The following is a 13,781-nucleotide window of genomic DNA, read 5'->3' on the forward strand; positions in this document are numbered from 1 at the left end:
ATCTGCTGCCCCTATGCCTCATGTCTGGAATGTTATTCCTCCTCACCTTTGCCTCTGGAATCCTGATGGCTCGGCTCAATAACTACCTCTTTCAAAAGCCTTTTATTAATTCCCTAGGGCAGCTAAGTGGTGCAGTGGATAGAGTGATGGCCCTGGAGTCAAGAGGACCTGAGTTCAAAACTCACCTCAGACACTTACTAGCCATGCTACCCTGGGCAAGTCACCTAACCCCAATTGCCTTAAAAAATCCAGGGCCATTTCTAGTATTCCTGATGTATATCTTGCCACTGGACCCAGATGGCTCTGGAGGAGTGAGGTTGGTGACCTTGCACAGCCCTCCCCCACTTAAATCCAATTCAGTGCAAGTCATGACATCACTCTGATATCCAATTCAGTGCAAGTCATGACATCACTCTGATAGCATGGTCCTCTTCAAGAATGAAGGACAAACAACAACAACTACTACTACTACTTACTACTACTTACTACTACTACTACTACTACTACTACTACTACTACTACTATTACTACTACTACTACTACTACTACTACTACTACTACTACTACTACAATTCTCCAGTCATTACAGATTTCCCCTAAAAATCACTTTGTAATTATTTGTCTATATCCTGTCATCCTTTATCTGTGACCATGTTGTGATCTCTATGCCCTCAGAAGAACATAAGCTCACTGAGGTCAGGAATTCTCTCTTTTTTATATCCCCATTCCCAGCACCACACACAAAAAGCCGCATATTGATTGGCTGATTGATGATTCACATTTTCTTCAAGGTATTTTATTTCAACAATGTAGGAGCGCCCTACCAACAGGGATCAAACCCCTCCCCGCATTAGTAGACTGTCTGGTTTCATGAATTGGAATGGCCTGAAAGAAATTGTCACCTGGTGACTGAAGTACCCTTAATGAACCTTTGACCTTAATTAGGCTGATCCTTGGAAAACAGATACATACACCTTGGGAAGACCTGCCAGGGCTTATGCTCCACTGGCATATGGTTTGAGAACTGAAGATTTCCTTCATGCAACAGACTAGAAGTCCAAGGAAGTAATTAGTTTATATGTTATGCATCATTATGTATTGAAATATGCTGCTGTATGTTGTATTCTACATAATGAATAACATGTTCTATGCTACTGACTGTTACATGCTTTGTTTCATGATAGGCTATACCTGTTAATTTTCTTATGTGTCCTGCTATAGGCTATGTGATATGATAAGAGGAAGCATTGCAATGTGGAGGGGACTGACTGGATTTGCAAAGCCCTGGGGGCAAGTCTAGCTATGTCACTCTGATCAAGGTTCAGTTTTTCCAGGTCACCTTCTGAGGCTGTAAGTTAGAAAGGAGCTGCAAGTCTGCAACACTGGAAGGAATTTTGGTATCCGAGAACTCCCTACACAGATAAAATCACTTGTTAAGACAAATGAAAACCACATCATAATTATATTATCATCATCTTCCATCCTATTCTGTTGTGAACTGAGGACCGAAAATAAGTTCTATTTCCTAAAGGGGAAAAGAGACACATTAAGGGTTCAAGAGCTGGCTGAGAAGCAATGGAATTTCCTGATGACATGAAATTTACCCTTGGTTTTATCTACACTCCTAGAATAATTAGCTACCAGAAGATGCCAAGAGCTCAGGAGGAGCAATTACTAGAAATTCTCGCCTTGGTATTTCTCTTTCCATACAAAGGGCTCCTTCAGTGTGTCTTGTTGAACACTGCCCTGTACAATTGTTTAACCAGCCTTGTTCTTGTTCTCTATTGAATGTGCAAGGAAAACCACATCTAATTATGTAAACATATTGATTTCTCTTTCATGAACAGAACAATCCCCCTTTTGTTTAGGCTGTGGGGACACTGTAGCTCCTGTTATATTAATTACTCAGGTTATGAGAATTCACGTCCTACTCATTTAGCAGGAATAGTATAGATCAGCAAAAAAAGGTTGAACAAAATCAAATGACAGAATCCTTTAAAAGCTTGCTGTGCTGGACTCTTGTCATAAATAAAAGGATGTCTGCTCTGCTATCCATCCTGCCGTGTTTTATTGTCAATTGTTTCGTGACAATCACTGAATTCAATCATCTTACTGCCATGTCCACCCACTGCCCTATTACTTAACAACAGAACTTCACTGACATGGAATAATTGGTGTTCTTGGCCCTTGGGATGGAGTAACAGCTTAAATGAGTGCAAAGTATCAATTATAATATATATATAAGTACATGTCCTTAATTTGTATATAACATGGTGTAATGCATATGGGGTAGCTAGGTGACACAGTGGATGGAGTGCTGAGCCTGTAGTCAGGATGACTCATTTTCCTGGGTTCAAATCTGGCCTCAAACACTTACTAGCTGTGTGACCCTGGGAAAGTCCATTATCTTTGCCAAGAAAACTCCAAATGGGGTCATGAAGAGTTGGACATGACTGAAGTGACTGAAAAACAACAAAATATTGCACCTACACATACATAGCAATATCATTCCTCTAACATGAACTGATGGTTAACATGTTAGTATATTAGAAGCAACTCTGACCAGCTTTCATGATATAATATCTCATATGATTATTGCACAAGTGTTCATATATATGTAGAGTTTGATAAAGCAGTTTTAAAACTTGTGAAAATGTATTTTTGCTCAAGAGATGAAGTACTTCTCTTGAAGTTCTGTAGGCAATAGATTCTGTAGTTTGGGCTAGGATGAAAGACTGACCTCAATAATTCATCATTTATTAAGGATCTACTATATGCAAGGCAATCTGCCAGGCATCATGAACAAAAAGGTAAAAAATTAACATAATCTTGCCCGCAAAGGGCTCATGATCTAGTAAGACCATTCACAAATACATATTAAGAATGATTAAATCTACAGGAAAGGTCCAAGTTGTGTGATCATGGGATTTAGAGCGGGAAGGAATTGTATAAATCATCTTACCCAACTCTTCCTTTTGCAGATTAAGAAACTGAGGCCCCCAAAAGTCCGGTGATTTATCCAAGGTCACATAATAAATGTCAGGTCTAGGATTTGAACTCAAATTCTCTGACTGTACATCCTGTGCTCTTTCTACCATAATACGTGGCCTCTCTAATAGGGAAGACTCACTTGCCATTCATTGTAGAGATCAGTGAAGGCTTCATGAAGGAGATAGACCCTGAGATGAGCCTTAAAGAAGGGGAAATATGTCAACAAATGGAGTTTGTAGTTGTTCAAGGCAGAGTCTATAGGGTAAATCATGTTTCTAATATATGAAGCTCCTAAAGACAACCATGTACCTTATTTTTTATATGTCTTACTATATCTTTAATTACTCTTCTCATAACATTATGCACATTATATGGTAGTAGTAATAATAATAATTGCACTCACACAGGGCTTGCAGGTATGATATATATTAATTCATTTAATCCTGTTATCACTTCCATTTTACAAATGAGGAAACTGAAGTTGAGAGGAGTTAAGTGACTTGTCCAGGGCCACACAGCTAGTAAGTGTCTGAGGCTAAATTCAAACTCAAGTCTTCTCGACTCTAAGTCTAGTTCTTTATTTACTATGCCACCTACCTCCCTACTATACAACCTAGATGCCTATAAAATTTTAGAATGATGGTTTGAGTTTATAAACTTGTGAAGACTTTATACATTTATTATTAATTTCTTTTCTCTAGTGAAAGTTAGAAAGACAGCAAGAAGAATGATTGAAATGAGCAAGAAAATGCTTCCCATTTCACAGTTGTAGAAACTGAGGCCCAGAGAAGGTAGATGAATTATATCGTATCATACTGTGGTAAATCCAGGACTAAAACCCTTTCTCCTATCCAGACCTATTCCCATTAGACTATGAGTAATAATGGGCCAAAGATTTAATGACCAAGTTACTATTAACATTCTAGTCCTCTGAACAGCAGCTTTCCTAATAGCCCTCCATCACACATGGACAGACATGAGCAGGGTCAGTGACATACAGGAACAACTTTTACTCTCCATCTCCTCTAAATGTACCAACCACATAACATATAATATAAGAAATGCCTCCCCTGGGTCAGACCCATGGTGTATCCAGAAGAATCTCCTTTTTTATGACAGGGGTACCAAGAAATATTTTCTCAGAGGGAAAGGTGATTGTTAACCCTCAAATGGGTAAGGATATGTTTATCCCCCAACCATCTTAGCTTTTGCCAATGACCAATTATGAACCTATCTTCCAAGAATTTATTTAAATCTTTTCTTTCTTTTTCTTTTCCTTGTAGGAGGTCAGATTTAATAGTGACTTATATTAAACAACAATAATCTGGGAATCTGGCCACAAGTTCAGTATGAGCTAAGAGTGTGACATGGTTCTCAACAAAAGTGAATTTGATCTTAGGTTGCATACATGGACATGCAGTATCTGAATCAGGGAACAAACCAAGCTGTCTATATTCCATTGGTGAAAATATATTTGAAGTAGTAGATAAAATTGTGAGTATCACATTTCAAGAGAGACAGTGACAAATTCCTCTTAGGCTCACAATTTCCTCATTTCACAAATGAGGAAGCTGGAGCCCAGAAAGGGTCAGTGCCTTGCCCAAGGTGGCACACACAGTTCATAGAAGGCCTGGGTCCCCCGGACTCCAGTGCCAATTTCCTTCCCACCCACCATACCACACTGGTCTTCCTCTCTATTCTAGCAGGGGCTGTAAGGAATGTTATAGAGGGCATTCCTGATTTCATCTAAATCCTTTGGGTTTTTTTTGAGATTCTCTACACGACCTTGTCATAATGAGCTCCATAAGCTTATGATGTGCTTTTATTTTTGTGCTAAAACTACTCACATTCCTCCTAAAACCTCTTTTAAAGTTCCACTTCTCTGCCCTCATTATAATGTGCCTTCCTAAATTTGGTGAATGGGTACCTCACATCCTCAACCTCTATGACTTCATAGTCTTTCAACAGAACTCCCTCACTTCATGGAAAGAAGTCCTAATTTTGGCTCTGCCTTCTCTTTGTCTCCTAGCCTTCACCTCTCTACCCTCCCCACCAAACCCATAAGATTTCTTTTTATGGACATACCAGGGCAAGTATCCATTGTTTTCTTACCAGAGATAATGGAATCGTTCAAAGCTTCTTCATCCTGATATAAAAGTGTGTCGTCCTTCAGTTCTGAATTCATGATCATATTTTCTTTGTTTTCATCAGACTCTTTAACTGAGTTCCGTTTGTTCTCTGAACCCCCATCACAGCTCAGTATGTTCTCGTTCTCTTTGCTTCGTTCAATACTGGAAGTCCTGGATGGACGCACATCCACTCGCTTCTTTGGCGACCCTTTACTCTCTCTTCCTTGAAAGCTAAGGTTGGAAGATAGCTCAAGTTATACCCTAACCCAGAGTTTTTAATTCACAATAGAAATCAAACTATGAAGGAGCAGTATCCAAACTAAAAACTGGCCATAAATGTGGGAAGGGAGTTAGAGAAAGAAGCCCACTGCATTTGTATTCTTGCCTTTTGGTGGAATTGGATCACACCTCAATTTTGGCCATGAGAATGCAATGGTGAATGTATCTTTTATGATGAACAGCAAACATATCCATTTGATATTAATATCTGGTATAGCTATAGATATTTTAAAAGTATCTATTTAATGCTCTTCTGTATCAACCTTAAACAGTTTGGCAAAGGTTCACATTTTTTAAGCCTACCATGTAAAACTGTAATTCTTTCTTTTTTTTTTTTTTTAGTGAGGCAATTGGGGTTAAGTGACTTGCCCAGGGTCACACAGCTAGTAAGTGTCAAGTGTCTGAGGCCGGATTTGAACTCAGGTACTCCTGACTCCAGGGCCGGTGCTCTATCCACTGTGCCACCTAGCTGCCCAAAACTGTAATTCTAATAAATTCAGGCACAGGAAAAGTTCAATGAGGATTGAAAAGGTCACTTTATTAGGTTTCTCCAACTGACAAAATGTCCTTAGAACGCCAAGAAGTAAGATCTACTCTGATGACTTCCCCTCCCTTAAGAGGCCAGGTAACATAGGATACTTTCTGATATAAATACTTGGCATTCTGGTGCAGTGGATTGAAAGTCAGCCTCAAAACCTGTAAGACCTTGGACCAATTCCCGTTTCTAATTCATACTGGCTGTGTGACTCTGTCAAATCACTTATTCTTCTAGGGGTCTGGGCAACTCTCTAATATTCTGAGTTGGATAGAAGATTGGTAAAATAATTTTACTCACTTTGGAGTTCCCTTTGCTATTGATATTTCAGGACTAGTTACTATTCCTATCCCTATCTGTACAGTTGACTTCACAGGAGTGGGCCAGTGTACCCCAAGGCTATTTCTCCTTCTTGCTCTCATTGGGGTGTTACATACTATTTGATATAATTCCAAAACACAGGCAATGCTTCCTGACCCTAAATCTTCTGCCTATACCCCATTTGTCCATCTGTGTTACTTAACTTCTATGTTCTCTAGAGATTAGCATATGTAGACATATGGTCCTTCATTTTCTCTTCCCTACATGGTCCCTGCCCATGTTATTTTGATACTTGTAATCATCTCCCCTTTCTCTGACTTATCCTCTTTTTCCCAGCTACTGGAGGGCCAGATAGGATCCTTAAAGGCTGAGAGCCAAATTGCCTAGGAAACACTCATTCTTCACCCAATCTAAGTATACTGCATCCTTTGACATACTTCAAGTCTTCCTCAGATGACTTTTGAATTAAGCTTCCTTACAAGCATGCGGTTCTCAGCCAACTATTTGATACTAGTTATTTTATTTTTGTATAGTGTGCTGTGAAAATCGGCTATTTGTCAGCAAAGCTTTGTAATCCTTATTCTAGTCCAACAATCTTTACTCTTTAACACACATTCACGACCATATGTATTTCCTTTATTATTTCTCTATTATGGGTAAAGAACCACATTATAAAAACAAGTTTGTCTGTGTGTTTTTTTTCTAAAGCAGGCCTTTCTTTCTTTGAAGACACAGGCTACTGTACATATGAATTCTTTTTAGTACTTTTTTCCCTTAGTACTCAGGAAAAATACATAAGGAGCATTGGTCCACCACCAAACATATTAAGGAAACTCCTTGAGTACCCTACTCTTTTTGCAAGGGACTTTTTGGAAGTACTAAAAAATAGTATGGGTGAATTGAAACCTCATTACCTATCCTGACGGTGTTTAGTCGCCAGAGCTCGGTGGAGTTCCTCGATGACTCTGCTAGGAGGCAGGGGCCTATGGACAGCAGCGAGATGAGGGGACCCTGTGGGTGTGGAATGCTGTCCTCTAAGGTGGGGTTCAGAAACTTTCTGACCAGAGGCTTGGAAGAGGGTAGCTTGTCCTGAGATTTGAGAGGAACCAACAACAACATAATTCTTCAGGATTGTGGAAGGAGGGGATTTCACTGGGACATCATCCGGGTCACTCCCTGCTGCAAAAGAGGTAAAGAAACAGAAACACATACCCAGCATGCAAGGCCTGCTGTTTTGGGGGTGTGGAGTAGATGACATTCAAACTCATTCTGCTTTAGGAGTGAAATGTGAGCGACTACCCCTGCTGACTTTACAGCCCTAAAGTGGGGAGTAGCAAATTCATAGTCTGTCCAATCAAGGCAATCAGAAGTGGGAGCATAGAATATTGCATAGAGAGCTGGACATAGGGTCAGGAAGATATAGGTTCAAATATCCTATCTGATAGATGCTTTATGTGATTCTGAACAAGTCCCACAACCTCTCAGTGCCCCTAGGATGCTGCCTAGGATATAAAATGCAAAACAGGGGCTAATATGTATTGATGGAGGAAGTTTCCTCACCTGGAGTTCCTATTATAACACTGCAATCAGAATTACATCAAATAAAAATGGCAATCAGGGGGAAAAAAGAGAAAAGTATTTTCCCTGTCTTCTATATTTCATTGCTACCATTCTCCTTTCTTTCTTTCTTTCTTTCTTTCTTTCTTTCTTTCTTTCTTTCTTTCTTTCTTTCTTTCTTTCTTTCTTTCTTTCTTTCTTTTCTTTCTTTCTTTCTTTCTTTCTTTCTTTCTTTCTTTCTTTCTTTCTTTCTTTCTTTCTTTCTTTCTTTCTTTCTTTCTTTCTTTCTTTCTCTCTCTCTCTCTCTCTTCCTTCCTTCCTTCCTTCCTTCCTTCCTTCCTTCCTTCCTTCCTTCCTTCCTTCCTTCCTTCCTTTTTTTCTTTCTTTCTTTCCTCTTCATCTCTTCTTCCCCCTCTCTTCTTCCTTAAAACAGTCTTCTAAGCTTAGAAGTGCTCCTTTCAGGAGTATTTATTCTGGAGAGCAACTTCCCCAGCCAAGACATCTGCCAAGGCCCAGAGCAAAGACTTCATTAAAATTCCTCAATGAATCTCCCCAGAGGCTGAAAGAGGTGGGGGTAGAATAGGAAAAATCTGTCACCTTGCACTGACAAAAAAGTGTATGTGTGTGTGTTGGAGGTGTGTGTGGGGTGAACTTCTTGAAGAGATCTCATATTTCAGTGGAATGAAAAAGAAAAATGAAAACAAACCACAAACCTGAAATGAAAAATCAGCCTGCCTTCAAGGATCCCAGGCAGGGAAAGAAAACAGAGCAATTGGCAACTTCACAGTCCCTAACTAGTCACTCTTTGATAGGAAACCCAACACTGTGGCCAACCCAGGATGCAACAGACAGGGACCCTTAGCCCTGACCACAAACCTCAGTGAAGGGAACATCATTAGCAATAGCAGCAGCTCCGTTCTACTTCATCCAACTTTAAAAGTGTCTTGGAATAATTTTCAAATAAAAATAATTATAAAAATAAGCATTTTTCATTTTGGATCAGACAAGTTGGGAATTGTTTCTTGGAAAGCTACCATAAATCAATCAATAAGCATTTATTTATTAAGTGCCTACTATTTGCCAAGCACTATGCTTGGTATAGGGGTAAAAACATGTCACCTTCAAGAAGCATATACTCTATTGGAAGAAATAACACATGCATCCTTAAGTATATATACAATATGTACAAGAAAAGGAGGAAGGAGGAGGCATTAACACTAACATTTGAGGGATAAGAAATGACTTCATGTAGAAAGTGGCAACCAAACTGAATCTTGAAGGAAACTAGAGACTTTGGGACATGGAGCAGAGGAGGATGTGTATTCCAGATATGGACAAATAGTACAGAGATGGAAGACAAACAGTCACTGAGAAAGTGAAAGTGAAAAGAAACCAGGTTGCCTGTATTATAGAGTGGATGAAAGTGTATAGTAGGCTGGAAAAGGAGGTTGGGGTCAAATTGTAAAGGGCTTTAAATGTCAACTAGAGGAGTTTATATTTGGATCTTAGATGTAATAGGGGGCCGTTGAAGTTTGCGAGGTAACCCGCCATTACATAACAGTGACATGGGCTTTAGAAAAGTCATTTTGGAAGCTGTGTGGAGAATGATGCACCTATGATGCAATCCTTACCAAGGATATGATGTATTTTTGACTTTAGAAAAATACCTTTAGATATGTAAATAGTGAAAATTTTACATAAAATAATGAATTTTTCCACAAGAGTTTTGGATCAGAAATCAGAAGACCTGGTTTGAATCCTTGCTGAATGACCTTGGGATAATCACTCAACCATTCTGTGTCTCAGTTTCTTCATCTGTAAGATAAAGGGGTTGGACTAGCTAAGTGAACTCTGAGTTCCCTTGCAGTTCTAAATATATAATCATATTTTGTAGTCCTTACAGTCCCTTTCCCCTTTCCTCTTTCTCCTATTCCCATATACAACAGAAAAGAGTAATCCCAATACAAGAAAAGCTAAGAAACACATTATATTAGAACCTTAGTATGACCACTGTGTTGTGATCAGGAGCACTCATTGTATGAGGAGTTTGAAGACCTTGTTCAAAACCTGGCTTGAACATTCCCTACTTTATACAGTCAAAGGATATGAACATCCAGTTTTCAGAAGGAAAAAAAAAAAACAAAGCTATTAACAGTCACATAAAAAAATGTTCTAAATCACTGCTAATTAGAGAAATGTAAATTAAAACAACTTCACACCTATCAGATTGATTAACATGACAGAAGGGCAGCGAGGTGGTACAATGGATAGAGTGCAATAAAATGAGCTGGAGAAGGAAATGGCAAACCACTCCGGTATCTTTGCCAAGTAAACCCCCAAATGGGGTCAGGATGAGACAGACAAGACTGAGAACAAATGAACAACAACAAAGTCTTAACTTTCATTCCTATAATCAACTCTCAATTCTATGGTCCTACGTAGCACCCCTTAGTTAGCCTACAATGTAGGAATATGGTCTATCTCCATAACCCTCCTATTGGAAGGTTACAAAAGACACGGATGGAACAGATGTCCTTGCTTAATGTTGCTGTGTATGACTGTCTTTGTCTGGCACCTAGCACAGCTTCATGACCAATTAAGGCTTTCATAAATAAAGGTTGTTGTTGATAATACCAATGGTGGTTAGTGATGAAAATCTGTTAGAGTTAAGGTGATTTTACCCCTCATTAGTGCCATCTAGTGTTGAGATACTGAAGTAATCACACCTTTTGTTTTTTTTAAAAAAAAGTAAAATGAATGAATTTGCAAGGGAGGAGAAAAAACAGCATACTGACTGAAAAGTGTTCAGCGTAGGAACGGTATTCTGTCCACCAGAAGTGTGCTTTGTATCTTTCATGTTAAAGTCTTACCTGGCTTTCTTTTATTTATTTATTTTTTTTATTGATCAATTGATTTGTGGGGCAATGAGGATTAAGTGACTTTCCCAGGGTCACCCAGCTAGTAAGTGTCAAGTGTATGAGCCTGCATTTGAACTCAGGTCCTCCTAAATCCAGGCCCAGTGCTTTATCCACTGTACCACCTAGCTGCCCCCTTGACTTTCTTTTATTAGAAAGAAAAGTGTTTGACATTATAACCTCATTTTTCTAAGCCTATGCAAGGGTAAGGAATGTATATTACTAAGCCCCAAATTAAGATATTTCAGTAAGGTTACTAACTATACTCTCTTCCTCAAATACATGCATGCATACGTGTGTGTATTTATTTATCTCACTCCCCAAATCCTACTCTATTATCTCATTGTGGCACAGGAGAAGGAGATGGAGCTGATCCTGGCTTTTCAAAATGGATTACAGTGGAATACAAGTTCTCAAAGGTCCTAATGAACTAAAAAGATTTTCAGTTTGAACCCCAGGAAGTACTATACATCTGCCACCTGAAAGCCATGTGCAGTGGAGATGTGGAGATGCTCATTACCAGAAGGTAAGTAATTATTTTGTTTGTTTTGTTTTTTAGCCAGAGAAACTAATCAGACAATCTACTAAGGGTTTACGGCAGTGAAAGGAGCATTCACACAAATGAAATCATGAAAACTGAAGTATAGAAAACATAGTTCAAACAAAATTTTATGACAATGTAGTATAGTAGTTAGAAGGTGAACCTTACAGCCAAGAAGACATGGGTTCAAATTCCACCTCTGTCTCATATTAGCTAGGTGTCCATAGGCAAGTCCTCAGTTACACAAACTCTCTAGAATTGTAAATTACAGATGGTTTGCCTATTGTTATGAATGGAAGGTTTGTTCATGCTGATGAAATCATAGCTTTGCATACTACTATCACTGTCCAAAAAGAGGTGACACTAAGATGAACATTTTATATCAATCATGAACAGATTATTTTCTCCCAGAGACTCAATAAGGGAAAAATAAAGTTCTTGAAATCTACCTACTAATATACCTATGTTCTTTTCTATCAGTCTACCAATTCATGAAAAAGCCAAAGAGGTACATACAGATTTTTTTTTTATTACAGCAACCTTCTTTCTTTAATTGATGATCCAATTTTCACTGAGTTTATAGAGGCAGATGGTTTTGATTGGACACACTTTAATTTGACCTAAAGAGTTAATCTTTTAGCTTTAACAAAGGAAAGGATGCTGAGACTTGACTCTAAGACAGCAACATCACAGGAAAACTACCTTCATGCCTGCTCAAATTATCATGTGTTTAATAGAACTGTAACTAAGGATTCTAGGACTCAGAGCAATTTCAGTTGAGTAATAGCAGGGTAAAAGGAACTGGAGTGGTCTAAATCAGGTGTCAAATACAAGGTGTCCAATATGCTGGCCAGCCTAGGAAGTATATAACAAAACAAGTAAAAATACAATACAATAGAGATGACGTTATATTTTAAAACTAAGCCAATATGCAGCCTGTAGGACCCCCATTTCTATTTAAGTTTGGCACAACTGGTTTAAAATATGTATATATGAATGAAGCAAACTAGAGACAGATTCTGAGAATCGAAGAGTTGGAGGAGCTGGAAAGGCAGAATCTTCAAAGGGGAAGGAAATGGTTTGGGGTAGAGAAGGAGATGATAAGACAGGTCTTGAACTTAGTGGAGAGGAGAGAGAATGACCTTGAGATCTACAGAAGACAGCATCAAGAATTTGGATAGAATGGGCTGGATTATAAAAGACTGAGGAGAAGTTTGATGGCAGAGGGTGTGTGTGAAAGTAGCAGTGGGAAGCAAGTAGTATGCCAAGTTTTCTTCTTGGCCTTGTATGTCAACAGTGGGAGAGGAGCATCTAGTCTTGGAAGGGGTGCCAAGAGACAAGGTATCTTCAAGAGAAAGCAAGATTTCAGAAATCACCAGAGAATCAAAGAGATGTGAGACATTTAGGAAGATACATACTTTTAACAATAGAAGAAGAGTCTAAAGAACATGGAAAAGAGGAGCAAAGAAGGCTAGGAATTGGGTGGCGAGAGGATAGCAGCTGGCCTGTGTACCTTGGTCAGTGATCTTTAATACTAGGTATGACACATCCTTAGGTGAGGCAGTGTTTCAAGGCCAGTCCCTGATGTCCTACTCCCTAACCCTAGGGCCCAAGAATGGAACTTGGCCATAGGTAGTATGTGGGGAGGGGAGAGAGGAAGCAGGTAGCCAGAATTCTTGGGGTGGGTGGGAAGGAAATGCACCTTGCTCTGGCCCCTCTAGGTGGCACTCAGGCAAATCCCTGGCTGCCTCATACTGTCTGGCTTTGGTATTTATCAATCTGTATGTACGTGGAATTCCCCACCAATAGAATGTAAGATCTTACAAGGCAGGTTCTGTTTCATTTTTGTTTTGCTAAGGTATAGCACGATTCCTAATTGTAGGCACTTAATAATTTTTGTTGCCTTGAATCGAATTAAAGTAATTATATTCAATTAAAAAACATTTAAGGGTCTACTATGTATGTGCAAGGTTCTATCTTTTTAATAGTAAGAACTCCCTCCCACTCCCCCAACTTCTTTCTGGCCTTTTGACTAAAAACAAACAGCCTTACACAAAATTTCCCTTAAAATGGGAAATTATGGAAATGTTTCCTTTGGTTAGCATCAGCACATACATGCTGTAAAAGCTCTCCATCCCTTTCCTTTTCCCTCTCATTCCCCTCCCCACTCAGGGAGATGAATAAAGGATGTAAAATAGAGAACAAAAAACTAACCTGTTACATTTTTATTGATTTTATTGGAGACTGACTTCGGTGGTGGGACTGGAAGCCGTGGGGGGCTGGGGAGCTGGGCTGGGTTTCTCTCCATGTGTTTATGGGGAGAGGCTGTGGATTCAGAAATAGGTAAGGCTTGGGCAGACTCTTCCACAGAGGACAGGTTGATATCCTCTAGTTCTTCACTAGATGGTGAAGGCAGCTTGGCTAGTCAAGGGAAGAAAAGATAGGATTCAGGAAAGCATCCAGTTTATTATTATAAAACCAAGAGTGACTAGAAACTAGAGAAGTTTACAGCA

The 13,781-nt window shown here is 39.2% G+C and overlaps 1 protein-coding gene across 13 annotated transcripts in view; it reads right to left on the reverse strand.

The window, feature by feature from the left end:
* PHACTR3 (phosphatase and actin regulator 3) overlaps positions 1 to 13,781 on the reverse strand; it is a 298,887-nt gene that overhangs the window by 74,940 nt on the left and 210,166 nt on the right. For 7 of the 13 annotated variants that reach the window (XM_043984948.1, XM_043984955.1, XM_043984947.1 and 4 more), the window contains 3 exons: positions 13,483 to 13,689; positions 7,170 to 7,434; positions 5,104 to 5,351 (listed from right to left, as the gene is read on the reverse strand). In XM_043984948.1, the coding sequence (XP_043840883.1) occupies positions 5,104 to 5,351; positions 7,170 to 7,434; positions 13,483 to 13,689 (720 nt within the window). The remainder of the gene's footprint in view (positions 1 to 5,103; positions 5,352 to 7,169; positions 7,435 to 13,482; positions 13,690 to 13,781) is intronic. The other 6 variants (XM_043984951.1, XM_043984954.1, XM_043984959.1 and 3 more) reach the window with 4 other exon arrangements.

This window comes from Dromiciops gliroides, chromosome 2, assembly GCF_019393635.1.
Source record: "Dromiciops gliroides isolate mDroGli1 chromosome 2, mDroGli1.pri, whole genome shotgun sequence".
NCBI classification, from domain to species: domain Eukaryota; kingdom Metazoa; phylum Chordata; class Mammalia; order Microbiotheria; family Microbiotheriidae; genus Dromiciops; species Dromiciops gliroides.